Source organism: Lagopus muta, chromosome 26, assembly GCF_023343835.1.
Source record: "Lagopus muta isolate bLagMut1 chromosome 26, bLagMut1 primary, whole genome shotgun sequence".
Classification (NCBI taxonomy): domain Eukaryota; kingdom Metazoa; phylum Chordata; class Aves; order Galliformes; family Phasianidae; genus Lagopus; species Lagopus muta.
In genome coordinates, this window is record NC_064458.1 from 2,355,890 (window position 1) to 2,373,844 (window position 17,955).

Here is a 17,955-nt window from a genome sequence, read left to right on the forward strand (position 1 = left end):
TGGTCCTTTGAGGTCTTCCAAGGGTGGGGGGCTTCCAATAGTGGCACCACAAGAGGCTGTCCTGGTACTGAGCTCCATGCTCCTCCACCACCAGTGCTGTACAGAGCTGAGGGATTGAAACTAGATGATCATTGTGGTCCATTTCAACCCAGGCCATTCTGGGGTTCTGAAGGTCAGAGGCTCCTGGGGAGCGCAGACCTCTGGGTCTGATCTCCCAGTACCTGCCTAGATCTGATTCACAGCCTGTATTTGACTTTCAGCTCACCCATACAGAGTGATGCCCTAAGTGGTGCTCACAGAAGCTCCTTGCTGGGATGACACACAGTTTGGCCAACCCAAGGCTTGACTTGTTGCCAAAAATTGGGCAAGAAGGAAGCAAGGTTTATTTGGGCTTTGTTTATGGAGGGGTGGAACATGAAATAAACCCTGGGAAAGAGCACAGACTCCCCAGAGTATGGTTACAGCAACACCAGCCTGGGATCAGGGCACTCCACCCTGCGTTGGCACTGCCTGACCCATGGCACAAACAGGACACGAGGACGCAGCATCTGGTTGAGCTGGGAACATCTTTATTTTGCACGTACAAAAGCTTCAGATTTCTTGCAAAAGAGCAGAAAGACAGACAGACAAACAAGATGCTGCCCAGCACAAGGCAGGATGCTGCCACTGGTGAGTCCCCCAGCTAACGTAGGGGAGAAATACACAATTTCACTGTGCTTATCCAAAGGCAGGTGCTGCATCTGCTGGAGTGGAGGGACCAGGCTCCAGCAGCTGCAACCACAGGAGGGAGAAAAGGGCTCAGAGCAACACAGATCTGCCACTGAGGGGAAAAGTCCTTGTGTCCCTTCCCTAGTGGGGCTGCACTCAGCACCAGCACTGGAAAATGAAGAAGGAAGGCTGGGAGAGCAGCCAGGCCCCACCATCACCCTTTGGGGACAGCTGTGGCAGGGACAGGGCCAACCCTGGGTGCTCAGCCCAGTTCAGGGCCCAAGGGAATAGAGACCCATAGGGATTTGCTCTGGTCCCAGCCCTGGGCAGGGACAAAGGGATGAGGGAAGCTCCTGCCCACCCCTAGTCACAGTCAACGATGCCTTAAGAAACAGACACTATGGCTCTTTGTGTTTTTCATTAAAAAACCCTTTATATTCATTTCATGTCGGTTGAAATCACAAGAAATTAGGTGGGGGGGGAGGGAGGGGGGGAGAGGAAGGAAGAAAAAAAAATAAGAGGGGACAAATACAGACAAAACAGCACAGTTTCCCCCCACGTTCAGTGCTTTCACGGGGTCAGGGGCACAGGACAAGACCTAGGACATCAGCTACTGTGTGACTTAGTGAAGTAACGCAAAGATGGGCAAGGCAGAGGCCGGTCTCCCTTCGGAGCAGGTTGTGTGGCCCCTCCAACATCCTCCTGCAGGCAGTCCCACGTGCTCAGCTCTCCGCATCCTCAGCTCTCCTCTGCATCATCCACAGACTCTGACTCCCCACGAGCCCTCTCCCGTTCGGTGCTAGGATAATCCTGCACGCTGCAAGGAGAACACAGGCATCACCTCAGCAAACGTCTCCCCCCTGCCCTGACCCCCCAGCATCCCCTTCCCAAGCCAGGAAAACTCCTACAACCCATAAAATCCCCCAGATGTGGCCAAATAGGAGCTCGGCTTCCTGCAGAGTTGAGGCTGGGTGTGTGGCAGATGCCAAGGAGCTCCTCTGTGCTGCATTTGCCTCTCGTCCACTCACTTGTTATGGGCCTCCTCGCTAGGTGCCTCCGGCTCTCCAGCTCCTGGCCCTCGGCTTTTGTCTCTCTCCTGCTCCTCTGTGCCCTCCATTTTTTGGGACAAGGATTCGCCATTCACAGGACCTGACAAGTCTGCAGAGAAAAGACAGGTTGGGGCTCTTGGGGCAGTTCTCACCCACACCACCCCACTCCACAGGCTGGGCACCACCAGGACCAGCACAGCAGGTTGTCCCGGTACACAGCCAAGCCCTCAGCACAGGTATCCCAGCTCTGGCCTGACCAAGACAGCTATTAGAATGGCCCCAAGACTCAATTGCCCAAGCTCAGAGGCTGACCTCAGCATGGATTTTCCCCACTGTCCCCTCCAGGAAAACTCTTACGCCATTACTACCATGTGCTCAGCCAGGACTGACTGCTGGGCTCACAGCCATCAGACAAAGGAAGATCCCAGCCACCAGCTGCCTGTACAAAATCCCCCCTATGGGTGTCTCCACATTCCTTCATCTCCCTGGTGCCCTGGACCACAGCTCAAAGAGTGAGCCAGGCCCAAAAGCTGCCTCAGAGGCACTCAAAATCAGGGTGTGGACACTGAGGTTGCCCTTTGCTCTTACTGCCACGAGCGTTCGATACTCATCTCCCAAAGTCTCACTTAAAAATGCAGTCCCTAGACTCTGTGGGGGAAACTGGTTTGAAACTGCCCCTTCTCCAGACAGCTCCACAGCCCTGACGTGAGCTGTGGTCCACAGGGGGACCAGCTGTGCCCTGAGCACAGCCCTGGGATTGCCACACATCCAGACAGAGCAGGGAACCACCCTGAGACGTGCAGGGAACATTACCAGCATTCGTTTCCTCTTCTCCCTTCTCATTCTGTGTCTCCCCTCCCGACAGCTTCTCCTGGCCTTTCTCCACATCCCCCTTGTCCTTCTCAGGCCCAGCTTTGTTGGCTTTCTGGATTGCTTCCATCTTTGGTCCTAGGACACGCGACTTCAAGCGGGTGTAGACTTCAGCAGCTTTCTCCATCACGTCCTTGTTTGCTTTATAGCGACGGATCTGCAACAGAAACAGGGACAACCTTGGAGTTGTAGCGCCCTAAGCAGGCTTGTGCCCTCAGTGGGCATTCAATCCTCCACCTGCCATACCTTCTTTAGAGTAGCCACCACATCAGTGTGTTTCTGGAGGATGTGAGAGGTGACCTGGAGTGCACCCAGCTCCTCTAACGCATTCAGGCACCGCTTGATGTCCTGCAAGGATGGCACCAAGATCAGAAACCTCCTGGAAGTCTCTCTGTGGATTACATCTCTCTCTGCACAGGCAGCAGGGGGAATAAATTGGGAGGCAGAGGGACTTCATTTGCTAAACCCCTATGGGGCTTTTCAGCAAAACTCTGGATCTGTCTCAAGGGAGAAACCAACCCTACAGCACTGCAGTCCCAACTCCACCAGCTCAGCTGAGGTGAGAGGACAACCACCCCCCACTTGTGGGGACAGGAATGGGAATGACAGAATCGTCCCTGCCAGCTCCCAAGGGGGCAACCAGGGCAGCCTTGAGCTTCCAGTGGGCACCCAGGACCAGCATTGCTGTGAGCACAGTTCCCTCACAGCACCCGCTATCAAGACATCTGCTTTGAGCAGCTGGCAGGGCCTGCATGGTGGCCAAGGACACAACCAGGGATCTCCCAGGCCAGGTCAATGTGTTTGAGCACTCACTGGGTTGTCCACCTTCAAGGCAAACTTGATCTCACTGTGAAGTTTCTGAAGTTTCTCTTCAACTGTGGGCTCTGGAGCAGCAAGAGACAGAAAAATGTAACAGGTCACCAGTATGGAGCACGTCATTACCCAGGATCTCTCCCCCAAAAGGGGACTGGCTTCTTCTCATGCTTCCAAGGCTGAAAGCAGCCTCGGGGGTTTCTATGAGGAGAATGGGCTGAGGTGTGCCAAAATTAGCAGGAATCTATGTAGGAAAGTGGTCTCTACACACTCTGTAAATACTTTGACGTGATGCAGGGACCACGGCCATGCTGGAAAGGTGCAAGCACAGCCACACTGATCCCAACTGCAGAGAACCCTCCCCCAGCTCAGTTAGGAAAGGAACCAGCCCTGGCTCCCTTCTCTCCCTTCTGTAACTCCTCTCAAAAGCCATCGCTCTCTCACCCTTTTTCTTCTCCATTCTCCTTTCAGGGATCAGGTCAGACTTCTTCCGGCCTCTTTCCACTTTCAAAGGTCTGTAGGTAAAAAAAGAAAGAAGTCATTCAAGGGATTCCTGCAGGTGAAACCACCTGCCTGTTGCTGGGCAAGCAAGCAAGGTGACAGCTCACGCCAGTGCATCCTCCAGACTGTTCAACAGCATGAGCCCTGCCACACTCCACCCATGCTTGCAGACACATCTCCAAGATCACACAGGCAGGAGCTCTGAGACAGCAGCTCCCCCATGCCCCAGCTTTCCAGAACTGCAGAAAGGCAGAACTCAAAGCAAGGTGTCTGGGGATACCCCAAGGATCTTCCCCTCTGTGGGTTGGAATAAAACAAGGAAGCTCAGCCTGGTGCCCTCCAGACAACTCCATCAGCCCCTTCAGCTCTAGGAGAAAGGAGAGGAGAAACCCCCTCCGTGGGTGCTGCTGTCACAGACAGCTCCACAAGGATGCTCATCCCCACTCCAGGGTGTCCTCAAAAGGGACTGGGCACCAGCAGAGGAGATCTGTCCCCAGAAGAAAAGAGCACTGAGTGCAGGGAGGGGAGATGCTGACTTGTTTCGTGGTTTCTCCTCTGCTCGGCCTCTCTTCTCCTTCTGATTTGGTTTCCTTGACAACTCTGAGGGCTGCTTCTTCACTGGTTTCTTTACCTGCAAGGAGAGAACAATGCGGGCAAAAGCAGATTGCAGCAGAGAAACCCCCCCCCACCCCAACCACTGCAGGAGGGAGGCAGTGCCATGGCCCACTCTGATCCTCCCAGTCCCATATGGGGGTGATCCAGAAAATCCAACAGCCAGCACCCATGATATCACTGCTGCAAGCCACAGGCAAGCAGCACCATTGGTCTGGGTGCAGTGCTGTCCCCTGCACAAGATGAAAAAAGATTTGGGTTACAGCACAGCCATCTGCTGCTTCAGAAGTAAATATGCTGGTACTTAAAACAGCCCACCCAGCCTGCAATACCTGGCTGCCTGTGTGGGCAGACCCACACTTCTTTCACAACTCAGATCTGCACGATGCTTTCATAGCCCAGCTCTACATGGAGAAACAGGCATCAGAATGAAACCCTTCCTCTGTCAGTGAGGAACCACAGCTGCCAAAGGCCCTCTGCAACCTTTCTCAGTGCTTCGCCCAAGCCTCGCTAACCCTTTCCATTATCTGCAGAGCAAAATGATGATTGTGGTGGGAGGGACAGCATCACAGGGATGTAAGCTGGATGAGGGCTCCAGAGCCCAGGGAACAGCTGCCCCATGGACACATCCCTTTCCTGCAACTCCAATGTAACAGAAGACCAAGGCAGCAGGTCACTGCTGCTCCTGGAGGCACCTGCTGACCTAACAAGAGAGGGTGGGTTGTCATTTGACACCAGCTCTCCTCCTGTACTCACCTCTTTCTCCATCTCCAGCTCAGAGTCCGAGGAGGACGGGGCCTTACCCCGGCCCTTTCTGCCCTTTTTGGCCACTTCATCATCTGCACTACTGTCGCTGTCTGAGTGCATCTCCTCGCCCTTCTCTGCCTTCTCCTTCCTTTTTTCTTTCTCTTCCTTCTCCTGCTCCCGGAGCCGACGGATTTCTTCCTCTTGTTCCCTCTTCCTCTTCTCTTCCAGCTCCCGTCGCCTTTCCTCGTCTCTCCTCTTCCATTCACTGATACGGTCCACATCACTGTCACTATCACTACAAAAAAAACCAACAAACAGTGTGTTTGGAAGCCTTGTTGTGAGAAGTGAAGCCAGGGACTCCCCCCAACCCAGAGGGTGACAGCACCCCAATCCCACTGCAGCTGATCTCACCTGTCGCTGCTGGAGCTGATAGGGACACGCTCGAGTTTTGGTTTCCTGCCACGGGGCTTGGGAGGGGGTTTCTCAGCTGCAAGACAAGAAGATGTTCAGCAAGAGCTCTGGTAGCTTCTTGTGAAAACTGCCCCAAATCAGGGGGTGCTCAGACATGCATTAGATGCTGCCCACAATACAGTGGGCTTCAGAACCTCAGGAGCACCCAATTTCTCGTGCTCTCCTGTATCCTGAAGAAGCCAGCAGTGGCTCAGTTGCAGTAGGTGAAGTCTCCTTGGTGTTACCTGGCTTTCTGCCCCGTTGAGGCTTTTTAACAGACACATCAGAGTCTGAATCGGAGTTGGAGTCTGACTTGGTCATGTCCACAGTCGCATTTCCCATTTCTGAGTCTGAGTCCACTTTGGAGTCAGAGTCGGAGCAAGACTCCACTTTCTGTAGATAAAAAAGCAGAGTTGGAGGTGGGAAGGCAGGAGCAGCTGACATCCCCAAAAGCAGCACTGCAGGGCCCAGCCAGGTCACTAAGAAGCAAGGTCTCACAGCCTCCTGCCCCAACACAGCAGCACAGAGCTCCCTGCTCAACAGAGGAGCCACCCCCTGCACCTTCCTAGGCAGTGCTGGCAAAAGCCAGCTGCCTCATCACCCGGGGAGTCTGGAGGAAAGCAAAGGAGCAACGACAAACCACTTCAGGAATCTTTTTACCTTCTTCTTCCTTCCCCCTGCAGGCATCCTCCGGGGAGCCCTGGCCACTGGCTTCTTCTCAGGAGTGAAGTCCTGAAGGAAAACCCAGATATTCAAAAATGGGGAAAGATCTCACGAAGGTGAAGCCAGTCAGTTTCTCCAGGCCTTGATTCAGTGCCACTGGCTCCACAGATGGTGCTGCTCTTCCAGTAGCATCCTGCCATACCCCAAACCCTCTTACCTGGTCACTGTTTTTTTCTGACTCAGACGACGTTTCTGAGTTCTCTTCTTCTGTCAGGGAGGGGCTGCCCTGATCTTCACTTGAAGATTTCCGAGGCCTTTTTGCCACTGGCATCTGATACTCGAGAAGCAACAAAGTGAGAAGTCCACCCTCTTTCCTCCCACAGCAGAAAGGGAGGAAGAGGTTGCCCAGCTCTACCAGATCAGCCCCACTGGAATGGCCACGTGCACCAGGATTTGGCCATGGCCACCACTTCACAAACAAAGCACAACACCTGCAAGACCCGTGAACACACACTGGGCCCCACAACCACACTACAGCAAACCCCCCCATTCTGGGACAGCCCCCCATCCCCACTGCCTCAGCCCACACTCACTTTCATTGCCAGTGATTTTCGTTTGAGCCCGCTGTGGTCGCTGCCTCGATCTGAGTCCTCATCACTTTCCATTTTCTCTGTGGTGACTGCAGCCATGGCAGCATCTTCCTCGTCATCACCAGCATCACTTCCCCCCATCGGGTCATTCTCGGGGATGTCACTGTCAGAGGAGCTGGCAGGCTAAAGATAGTGGAAATAACAATGATGTTATTGCACCAGCAGGCCGGTGGTGTGCCAGGCTGGAGAAAAGGGGCACAAAAGGGTGACAAGCAACGAACAGCAGCATTGAGCAGAGAGGAGCACACACAGAAGAGCACAGGTAAGGTCCCCAACAGGAGCCAGGGCCCTTCAGCATGGTTCTGGGGCAGAAGGACAATATCACACAGCCCTTGGATGAGCGTGCTCTTGACCCCCTTCTTATCTCCCTGCACCCCCTTCCCCAGAGCCCCTTCCACACCACCCCGAGACCACCAGAAACACCTTCCCTCCAGCTCCCTTGGCTCAGCTCCACCTACCACTTCCTTGCTCCCCTCCCCAGCATCCTCATGCTCTGCCAAAGACCCCTGGAGAAGCCTGAGCCTGACATCCCCCAAGGGCGAGCGCACCCCAGCCTTCCTCTGCCTTGCAGGTGCCAGAGAAGCAGGGCTGGGTGGTGTGGTTCAGTCCTTCCTCCAGCAGCTCATTTCATGCCAGGCCTCTTCCTTCTCACACACCTTCCCCATCAGAATGGCCTGCAAAAGGAGTCCAGCACTGCAGCCCTGCTGTCACCCAGCTGGGATCTCTTCCATGCTGTTCCACCACCCCGCGCAGGGAACATCTCCCAGCTTCTTATCAGCCCATCACGAGGTTCCTCAAACAGGCACATTGCATCCAAGGGGAAGAAAACACCTGAGCTGCTTCTTCTGGGCTCTTCCATTCTTTTCACAGACAGCAGGACCAGCTGACCCTAGAGCCGGGGTTCTTCCAGCACTGAAGCCATGCTGCTGGAAAGACTCTCCTCATTTTCTTGACACCTTGCTTCACGTAGGTCTCGAAACCAAAACAGCCTCTACTTCAGTCTCTTCTGTGAGACCTGTGGCCTCGTTGGGATCTTTGCCGTGGCCTCGGTCACAGCAGACCCTTCAGGAATGAGTTTCTGAAGTCTGCTGGAAGTTCACAGTGATGCTGAGCCATCTCTTGAGCAGAAGGTGCCGCCTTCCTCACCATTGCCATCCTCCCTCCCGCCACTACATACAAGCAAAGTTGTTCTCCAGGTTCTCAAAGATCTCCAGGGTCTCACCTTATCTACAACTGCATCCTTGGGTCCAGCCTTCTCCCACAGCTACTCAAACCACAGCTCCTCTCCTGCAATGCCAGCAGCACATCTGAGCCTGCCTACCTCCAGACCATCTCGTCTTCATAGCTCACCTTTAAAAACCTTCCTCTGCCTCTTCAGACCAACTGCCTATGAAGCTGCTTTGGACGCCTTCTTTGAAGATCGCTATACAATAAATTGTATCATACAATAATGGTTACAAAATGCCCTTCGTACACATGAACAATTGACAGCAAAGAGCCTTTCCCCAGCCTGCTCTGAAGGAGCAATCAGTGGCTTTTGGCTCAGGACCTTGGAAACGAATGAAGAGAGGGACTGCACACAGGTCCATGAGCCAGGGACCAGCAAGCCTCCATTCTCACTCTGACAAAGCAATCCTCTGTGGCTTTGGGCAAGGCACACGCAGCACATCCCTGTCTCACCTCAAAGATGGGGCAGAGGTGCCTACCTCGCAGAGGACAAGGAGGGCCGACTCACCGAAAGGAGAGGCAGGAAGGGGGAAGCTATTTCAACCCGAGAAAGCCAATCTGCGAGATGGAAGCGCAGAGACACCACAGCAGTGACAAGCAGAAAAAGGAGGAGAGCGACTCGGAGGAAAGGAAAGCTGGAGGCAGCCCGGATCCTTGCTGACCCCCCGCCGCACGAGGCCCACACTCACCGGAGGGGCACTGTAACTGGCATGAGGGTTGTTCTGGATTTCCCATAATCCCTCGTTGAAGCCTTTTCTCTTGTTTGGTTTCCCATATTTGTCCTTATACTTTTCATAGGGGAACAGATCTTTGGGGCCCAAAAAGGCGCTGGAGAGAAACAAAGCAGAGGTGAGCCCAGAGCAGAAGCAGCAGGGCAAAGCCCAGAGGAGGGGCGAGGCAGCGCTTACGTCTCGTGAGTGCCGAAGAAGAAGATGGGGTACTTGTTCGGCGGGGGTTTCACAGCACCATCCGCGATGTCATCGATCTGAAAGGAAACCCAAAGCAGGAGGTGGTCAGAGAGAGCGGCTTGGGCACATCCTCTGCAAGGCACATTAGCCCCGGCTAGCAGCGTCGGACTCCAGCACACACACACACTTGGAGGCAAGCACGGCAACAAAGCACCCGGACAGGGAACTTGCTACGCACAGAGTCCTAATGCAGCATTACGGCCAAGCAGGAGCTCTAGAAGAGGAACAGAAGGGATCCGGCGCAGACGCTTTATGGCTATAGCTGGGCACCATGTGCCCCCTCTTCAGGATGCGTGGGAAACCCCCTCCGAGCCCAGGGGTGGCAGCTCCGGCGGGTGGCCTGAAGGTCCCTCCTGGCTGCAGACGGGCCACAGGCAAAGCCCAGCCGCCAGCAGGACGCACGGGCACCCCAGTCTTCTTCCCAACACGCCGCATCGGCTCCGGTGCCCTTCGGTCTGCTCCACGTGGGCTGGGCTGGGGCACAAGCAGGAGCCTCGGGGGCCCCCCCAACACGCTGGGGAGTCTTCGGGAGGAGCGTTCCCAAAGGAGCAGCCAGCTAAAGCAGGAGATGCTGTGAGCAATGCGAGCGCCCCGCTGGAAGGGCTGAGTCCTGTCGGCGCCGGGCCCCAGCCCCGCGTTGGTGCAGGGCTTGGAATCCCAGATCTCCTGGCGTGGTGCAGCCAAGCAGCGTTGTCTCCAGCACCCCGGTCCTGCACAGCATCACTCACCATCGGACCGACCCACCGAGCCCTCGCACCCTCAGCACTGCAGAACTCTAACTGAGCCCCGCACGCCCCGTGTTGGCACCGCCATTCGGGATGGAGATGCACAGCACTGCCCACCGGGACGGCCATCCCCACCAAGCAAACTTTATCGCCCCTCACTCTGCCCGCAGCACAACAGCACCGCTCCGCTCCTGCACCTTGAGAGCTCACAGCCCCCTGCACGCATCGGTGTCACCTCAACACGTCCCAGCAAACGGCATTGCCCCACGGCAGCTCTGCCCCCATCCCTCCTCCTGTAGTCCTCTGAGTTTGCAAGGCTGTGCAATGCGGTGGAAGGACGAGGCTGGAGATGGAAGGATGGGGCAGGGGATGGGCGCCGGGAGTACAGACCCAGCAGGAGCCCAGGCAAAGAGTAGCTCCCGACCCCTTGGGAGAGTAGGGCAAAGCGGGAGCCCTTCTTGAGCGGTTCTCCATCTCAGCCAGGGTTGGGTTTTGGCCCATGTGTCAGTACAGGACCTCAGCTCCCCGCTTTGGCTCAAGTGACAGCGTGAGACCCACGTATCAGCACGGGGCCTCGGTTCCCATTCAGCCCAAGCACCAGCGCGGGACCCCAGGGCGGCGGGAGCACAGAGCCCCAGGGGTGACCAAGGGACGGGAGCGGGGCAGGAGGGCAGAACGGGGGGCAGAACGAGGCCCGTTCCCGATCACAGCCCCATCCCCGGCCGGGAACAGAGCGCGGTGCGGTGCCAGCGCGGGTCCGCAGCTCCCAGCCGGCCCCGGTGCCAGCGGAGCCCCGCTGCCAACGAGGGACCTCAGCTCCCACTCCGCCCAAGCACAGCGCGGGCTCGCAATGCCGGCCCGTCCCGATCCCAGCCCCGCTGTCCCCGCGACCCGCCGGGCTCCGGTCCCGCTGCGAGCGGCCGTGAGAAACCCGCGCTGCGGAGCGCGCTCCGCCCCGAGCCCCGCCGCCACGGGGCAGCCCTTCCCGAGCCCTTCCCCTCGCGGAGCGGCCCCGCGGGCTCACCCGGGCGGGCCAATGCGGGTAGCCCTTCATCTTAGCGAAGACGAGATCTCCGGGCTTGAAGCTGTGCGGCATGGCGGCCGCGGGGCGGGGCGGCGGCGGAGGCCCAGGCCGCGGGCAGCAGCGAGCAACGGGGCGGGGACGGCCCGGCCCGGCCCGCAGGATGTCCCGCCTCTCCCGCAGACCTGGATTCTATTGGTTGCTAGCGGTGCCGCTCTGCCATCTCGTCCAATGGGAAGATCCGAGGGCACGGCGGGATAACGGGATTGGGCCGTGCCTCCAACGGTGGCGGGGGTGGGGGCAAAGAGGGGCACGGCCGGGGGGGCGGGGGCCGAGATGTGGAGGGGCGCGGGGCCTCTGCGGGCTGAATTGCGGGGCTCGGGGTTGGATTTAAAGGGGTCGGGAGCTGCGGTTTGGGGCAGATCTGTGAGGGGGGGGCGTGGGCTGTCGGGAACTGTGAAAGAATGAAAGGAAGAGCCCCATGGAGGGGGTCCCCGCGGCACGAAGGTGAACGATTTAGAGGGAAAAAAGCCATCGGCAGCCATCTCGCTTGGGGCAGAAGTGCAGCCCAGAAAGCCTGAGCCTTCCGGAGAGGTTAAATCCCAACAGCTCCCTGGAGCTGTCCTGATAGAACCATGAGAGCAGGGCTGGGGGTAGCTGGAAGGCATCCCTCAAACGGTGCGGCTGTGGAGAGAGCTTCCCCTTAACCTGGGGGAAGGTTCTACAGGAAAGGAACGGGAAGCACGTGGAGGAATTAGACCTGATTTAGAATCATGACCTGATTTATGTGCTTTTGTAAAAACTCCTTTTCACTTGAACTAAATCCAAGTCAAACCAAGTCAGACTGTCTGCAGCTTCGTCCTGGTTTAGCTCAGCTTTTAAACGTGGTTTTATACCAATCTGTTTTTTTTTTCCCTGTTAAATCATGGAAAAGTAACAATTTGCTGCTGTCTCCAAAGTGAGAAACTTCAGTCAAATGGAAGTTGCATGCGATGCTGTGACAGCCTGAGCTGCGCCTGGCAAGGGTGAGGCTGTTACCAAACACAACCCACACGTGTCTCAGAGATTACCTACGGTGCAATTACACCTCTGGGAGAGGCGAGTGAGAACAAACCATGGGCTGAGTGTGCTGCGTTCCCTGCGGCGCTGCTGGGGTGTGCGTGGCTGCTTTGGTGGCGAGGGGAAATGACTGCAGGCTGTGTGGAAGGAATCCACTGAGGTGTGGCGGGTGCAGACAGCAGCCAAGGATCAGTGTGATGGAGACAGAGTTACCTGGGACAAAGGAGCTGCCCCAAACAGCATCTGCTTCTGTGCCCCTAGGGGAAGCTGTGTTGTATCCTGGGCTGCGTCCAAAACCACGTGGCCAGCAGTCGTGGAGGGGATCTGCCCCTCTGTCCTGTGCTGGGGAGACTTTACCTGGAGCACTGCATCCAGATGTGGAATCTTCAGTGCAAGAGAGACACGGACCTGTTGGTGTGTGACCAGAGAGGGATGTGAAGGATGGAACAGCTTCCTGTGAGGATGGGCTGAGAGATGGGGCTGTGCAGCCTGCAGAAGAGAAGGCTCTGGTGGGGAGAGCTGAGAATGGCCTGTCAGTACCTAAAGGGGCTGTAAGAAACAAGGGGATGGTCTTTAGCAGGGTCTGTGTGATAGGACAAGGGGGAATGGTTTCAGACTAAGAGAGGGAAGATTTAGAGTGGATATAAGGAAAAGGTTTTTTAATATAAGGGAGCACTGGCACACGTTGCCCAAAGAGGCGGTGGTGCCCCATGCCTGGAGATACTCGGACTCTGGATGGCGCTGTGAGCACCTGACGGAGCTGTGGGCGTCCCTGTGTTCACTGCAGAGGAGTGTGACCAAATAGCCTTTAGAGGTCCCTTCCAACTCAAACCACTCTGTGATGCTATGCCTCGACCCAGTTTGCCTGCAGTTATCACGGGTTATCATAGGATGACAGAATCACGGAACGCTGTGAGGAGCTGCAGGCCGCCATGAGGCGCTGCAGGCCTCGGGGTCCATCAGGGAGCTGTAGGCCACCGTGTGGGCTCCCCTCAGCCTCCCCTCCTCTGTGCAGAACAAACCAAGGGTGGGTTTCGGGCGATCTGGAGGCTTCGCGGTCTGTTTACTACTGAAGTCGTGTCGGTGAGGATACCTCTGTCGGCCCGCGGGCTCCTGAAGAGCCTGGAGGACCGCGCACAGAGGCGGCGGGATAGAGCGGCAAGAGGGCGGTGATGGCCCCGCCCCCTTCCGGGCACGGTCACGTGAGAAGACCGGAAGTGCGAGGGTGGGTGCGACTGGTTGCGTTCCGGTGGGAGTTCGCGTCCCGGCTCCGTCGCTATGCGCAAGTTCTTCCAGGAGATCAAGTCCGACCTGAAGTTTCGGAGCGCGGGGCCTGGCCAGAAGCTCTCGGAGCCGGCTCGGTACGGGGTTCGCCGCCGCCGGTAACCGCAGGTCCCGCTGTTGGGCCCGGCGGTGGAGCTCGGGATCGGGGCGTCACGGCCTGAGGGACGCTGAGCTCCCGGGATGGCCCGAATGCAGCTTGCAGTGATTAGAGAACATACGTTGAGTTCCTCCACGTTGTGTTTCGGGTGCCAAAAGCGAGCGGGTTGCTGCCGGTCCGCGGTGCCCCGGGAGCTGCCTCTTGAGCTGCGTTCTGTCCTGCCGCAGGGTCCCCAAGGAGAAGCCGAAAGCAGAGGCAGCACCGAAACCTCGGCAGGGACCCACTGATGAGGCACAGATGGCAGCGGCGGCAGCGTTGGCCCGGATGGAGCTGAAGCCTAAGGCAAAGCCACCTTCCTCCCAGGGGGCCATCAAGAACCAGGGTAGGAGATTCCTCGAAGATACAGCTGGGGTGAGAGCCTGGCTGGGCTGCAAGGCTTTGCCGGTGATGGCTCCAAGCTCAGAGATAGCTCCTGCAGCTGCTGTAGGTCTGAGCCTGGAATGAAAGTTCCTGGCTTGGCAGCTGTGCAGCTGGAGCCAGATCCTTGCTGATGACAAGCCTCTTAGAAATGGGGCTAAGGCACACCCTGAACCAGAAGCAGAGCACCCACAGAAGTGTTTGCTTCCTTGGAGCAGAACTGCACTGTGCAAAGCCCTCTGAGGAACAACTTGGGGTCTGTGCCCCTGCTGCCATAACTGGGATTTTTCTCTCCTAGTGAGAAAGGAGCTGATGGCTGAGGCAGCTGCAAGTGAGAAGGGGGTTTCTGCACACCAAGAGGTACGAGACCTGCTGCTGTTTCCTAATCATGTTAAAATGCATGCTTTGAGAGTGCTGTTGTTCCTGTCCTATAGAGATATGCTAACAACCCACAACAATCCAATACGAAGCAACCATCATTCAGTTGTGCCTGCTTTTGTCTCTTTTAGGACCCAGCCTTCTCAGACAGGGAAGCTGCAGCTGAACCCTCTGTTTCAGGGGTCTATTTCATTTGCCCGTTGACCAGCGCAGTTGTAAGGAAAGATGAGAAAGAGAAGCATATCAGAGAAGCCATCCAGTCGGTGAGCTCCACATCTGCTGGCTGTGCTTCTTTTATTCCTTCCGTTTAAACTCATTTTGTGCATGAATCTCCCTCAAGCAATGCAGCAGTGACCTCTTACCCTCTGCCTTCTCAATCATCTACCAGACTGCAGGCTCTGTTCAGATGTTACAAATTCCTGTCCTTTTGCTATTAATGCTGAGGCAGGGAGCTCCAATCCCCTTGGATTGTACAGAACAGTCAGTTCCCCCTTGACCAGCTTCTCTCCTTCTTTTCCAGTATTTCTCTGTAGACCCAGTGGCTGCCTCCATCATGGAGATTCACACCTTCAATAAGGATCGGGAGAAAGTCCGAGTAGGTGTGGAAACCATGGCCAAGTAAGTAGGATGGAGCACTCAGGGAGCTTGTCCCTTCCCTGGAAGGTTAACAGGCATTGCTGCACTCCAGGCAATGCCTGAAGAAAAACAAAACCAAATGCTTGAAACACATTGTGTCAGTTGAAATAAGGCCAGATTCTCTGAGGTGTTTTGAGTTGATCCACTGGTCCAAGAGGTTTAGTGGTTGAGATCAACCACCGCCACGTTGTGCCTCGCTTGCTTTCCTCGCTTTTTCAGCTTTTATCTGAGACCTTGCAGTATTTCTCATACATGATCGTTCTGTGTGGGGGCAGCGTGTCCTCGAGTGCCTGCTTTGATCCATGAACTGCATTCCTCTTTCTGCAGATACCTGGACAACATTTATCTGCATCCAGAGGAGGAGAAGTACCAGAAAATCAAACTGCAGAACAAAGTATTTCAGGTGAGATCAGGATTGCTGCAGGTGCTCTGCCTAGGGAACTCCTTGCCTGGAGCAGACTATGTTTAATTTATTTTATATCTTTTTCCCTTTTCTTCCAGGAAAGGATAAACTGCCTGGAAGGCATACATAGATTTTTCCAGTCTGTTGGGTTTGAGACAAAAACACTTCCTGTTCCAGGACAAGGCAAGATATTTAAGTGTATTGTAAAGTGAAGGCAGCAGTCTGAGTGGTGGGGCATCCCAGGGGAGGCTTTGGTTGTTCTCAGAGCTCCACGCTCCAGGGCTGTTACACAAACAGCCTCTTGCCCTGCATTTTCCTTGTTAAAACAGGAGTTTTTCTGCCTATTATCGCCCTTATATTTTGTGCATTAATGTGCTTCTGGTTGTAGACACCACTGAAGAGTACTATGTACTAAAGGAAGAAATGCTGACCAAGTTGGAAGACCTCAAGGACTACAAAGAGCAGCTTTTAAGCTGTGAGCCACTGAGACTCCAGCTGGATCGGCAGCTCTGTGTATTTAAACCATCAGCTGAAGCCGCTCGATTTGAGCTGCCAAATGACTTCTACAACCTCACTGCAGAAGAGATCAAACGAGAGCAGCGGCTCCGGTGAGGAGGTTTAAAGTGAGGGCCTCCAATACCAGGGGGGCCTGCTGTAACTCCCTCATGCCTTTTCTTCATGCTAAAAATCACTTTTTATCTAAAGGACAGAAGCAGTGGAAAAGGCTTCAATGCTGAGGACAAGAGCCATGAGAGAGAAAGAAGAACAAAGGGAAATGAGGAAGTACAACTATACCCTGTTACGAGTTAGATTTCCTGATGGCTACCTTCTCCAAGGTAAGACTTCTTAGCCTCTCTTTGTGCACCCCTAATAGCTTTTGAGAATACTTGTAGCAGGAGAGATTGACAAGACGTGCAGAAGACAAGCATTAGAATGAATACAGGAAGAAAAAGAGTAATGTTTCAGTGTGAATCTTTACAATCTTTGAGCCTTCTGTGTGCCTCAGCTGCACAGGGCTGGAACTGTAAGCCAGGGTTCACTGTAGAGGAAAGAATCTCAAGGCATTACTAATTAAGTGTGCTCTTCCCAGGCTACTGCTGGCAAGCTGGAATCATTAGATGAGTTTGCTATAGTAACCAGCATGAAATTGCCTGTGTGGTGGCAGGCTGTACAATGGTACAAATCCTCTTCAGTTTTTGCAGTAGAACTCCAGAAATAGGTTTAGGCTTTTCCAATTCTTTGTTACAGGCTGGCAGGGGTTTGCAACGTGCAAAGCAGCGCTTTTCTTTAGGAATGCTGCTTTCATACTTCAGTTGAATCAGGCTCTTCCAATGCCACTGAAGTAGTTTATAAAGTTAGCATCAGTACTGGAGCCCTGTGAAACCTACCACTAAAGATTGCATTTGCTAAATGCTACAGACTTCTTCTATGTCATTTTTTCTTCATGGCAGGGACTTTTTATGCACGCGAACCCGTATCTGTGCTCTACAGCTTCGTAAGAGAAGCACTCAGAGATAACTGGCTGCCCTTCGAGCTTTTGGGACCTGGAGGTCTCAAACTGACAGAGGAGAACTTGGCTTTCAACGAGTGTGGGCTGGTAAGAGATGGCACCTTGCACAGGGGTCTTCAGGTGGCAACAGAGCTCGACTTGTCAGGGTCAGATGCTGCTCATAACTTAGATTGCATCTTCAGCACAGTAGTGCTCTGTCCCTTCTTTAAGCTCAGGCAATTGCACGAAGGCTAACTCAAGGCTAGGAGGCCTCCATCAAAGAGACCTTAAGGACTTATAGGAAACTCTGGCTACAGCATTTGCCAGCAGAGGGTTAGTACACACTCTGGGAAAAGATGGAAGGCAGCAACTGTGAGCCAAGCGCAGCTCTAGCATAAAGGTTCCATGAGCAAGCTCAAAGCAGTGTGCCCCAGGGAGCATATCTGTATAGTATTGTAGCTTAGTAACACTGCTTTCTCTGTTCCAGGTCCCCTCAGCTCTTCTGACTCTTGCCTGGGATGCAGCAGTCATGTCAGACATTGAGGCATCAGGACAGGAGCAGCCAGCAAGCGCCCTGAAACCAGAACTTCTCTCCAACATCCAGACACTATCTTGAAATAAAGGGGAATGGATTCAGCACTGGTGGCTTTAGATTGTTCCCTTAGGCTGGAGCTTCCAATATGGGATCTCAAGTGACTTTTAGCTCTGCAGCATGGGAGGCTAGAGCTTCAGCCATTTAAAACCAGCCTTGCAGCCATTTCCACAACTCGGTAGCCATTCAAGGTAGTCTTACCCAGTAAAACTTTCAAGGCTGCACTTAATGGCTTTAAGAACTAAGTTCTAGCAATCACTGCTGAAGGTATTTTTAAGGCCATGATGAAGTACCACTTTCCTCTTTTGGAGGAGGGAGGAGATGCTAAGAGAAGGCTGGATGACAAACTGAGAGAGCCTGGATATTGGGCTGGGCTTAGAATTCAGCTTTTCCTTCTGTTTCTATGTGCACTGTAACTCCTATTGGAGAGAGGATATTTAGATAACATTATGTTTAATCTAATTAAATGGATTATTTAAAGATTCAGTTCTGCTTCAAGTTATTTGAATTGTATTATTTACAGTTTTGAAGTACAGCTGAGTTCCAGTCACTGCTGGGGCATTAAGTCCTCATCTTCCTAAGGCACCTGCAGCCAG

The 17,955-nt window shown here is 54.5% G+C and overlaps 2 protein-coding genes across 5 annotated transcripts; one reads left to right on the forward strand and one right to left on the reverse strand.

Annotated features, from left to right (window-relative positions):
* Positions 1-549: 549 nt before the first annotated feature.
* Positions 550-11,148, reverse strand: HDGFL2 (HDGF like 2). Of its 4 annotated transcripts, none has more exons than XM_048927675.1 (16): positions 11,008-11,148; positions 9,199-9,275; positions 8,980-9,118; positions 7,007-7,186; positions 6,631-6,744; positions 6,411-6,482; positions 5,996-6,143; positions 5,712-5,787; positions 5,310-5,595; positions 4,478-4,572; positions 3,885-3,955; positions 3,441-3,511; positions 2,874-2,975; positions 2,571-2,784; positions 1,737-1,866; positions 550-1,525 (listed from the first exon to the last, which is right to left on the reverse strand). In XM_048927675.1, the coding sequence occupies exons 1-16, from the start codon at positions 11,077-11,079 to the stop codon at positions 1,447-1,449; spliced, it is 1,926 nt and encodes a 641-aa protein (XP_048783632.1). In that variant the 5' UTR covers positions 11,080-11,148; the 3' UTR covers positions 550-1,446. The 4 variants fall into 4 exon arrangements, with proteins under 4 accessions (XP_048783632.1, XP_048783631.1, XP_048783635.1 ...); XM_048927674.1 differs by having other exon boundaries at positions 6,631-6,750; XM_048927678.1 differs by lacking the exons at positions 8,980-9,118; positions 9,199-9,275.
* A 2,117-nt stretch (positions 11,149-13,265) lies between these two features.
* Positions 13,266-17,845, forward strand: UBXN6 (UBX domain protein 6). The gene is made up of 11 exons (XM_048927394.1): positions 13,266-13,424; positions 13,672-13,826; positions 14,160-14,221; positions 14,371-14,502; positions 14,760-14,857; positions 15,203-15,278; positions 15,377-15,461; positions 15,667-15,886; positions 15,984-16,114; positions 16,730-16,875; positions 17,255-17,845. Exons 1-11 carry the CDS (start codon positions 13,342-13,344, stop codon positions 17,381-17,383), a joined length of 1,317 nt encoding a protein of 438 aa, XP_048783351.1. The 5' UTR covers positions 13,266-13,341; the 3' UTR covers positions 17,384-17,845.
* The last annotated feature ends 110 nt before the right edge of the window (positions 17,846-17,955 follow it).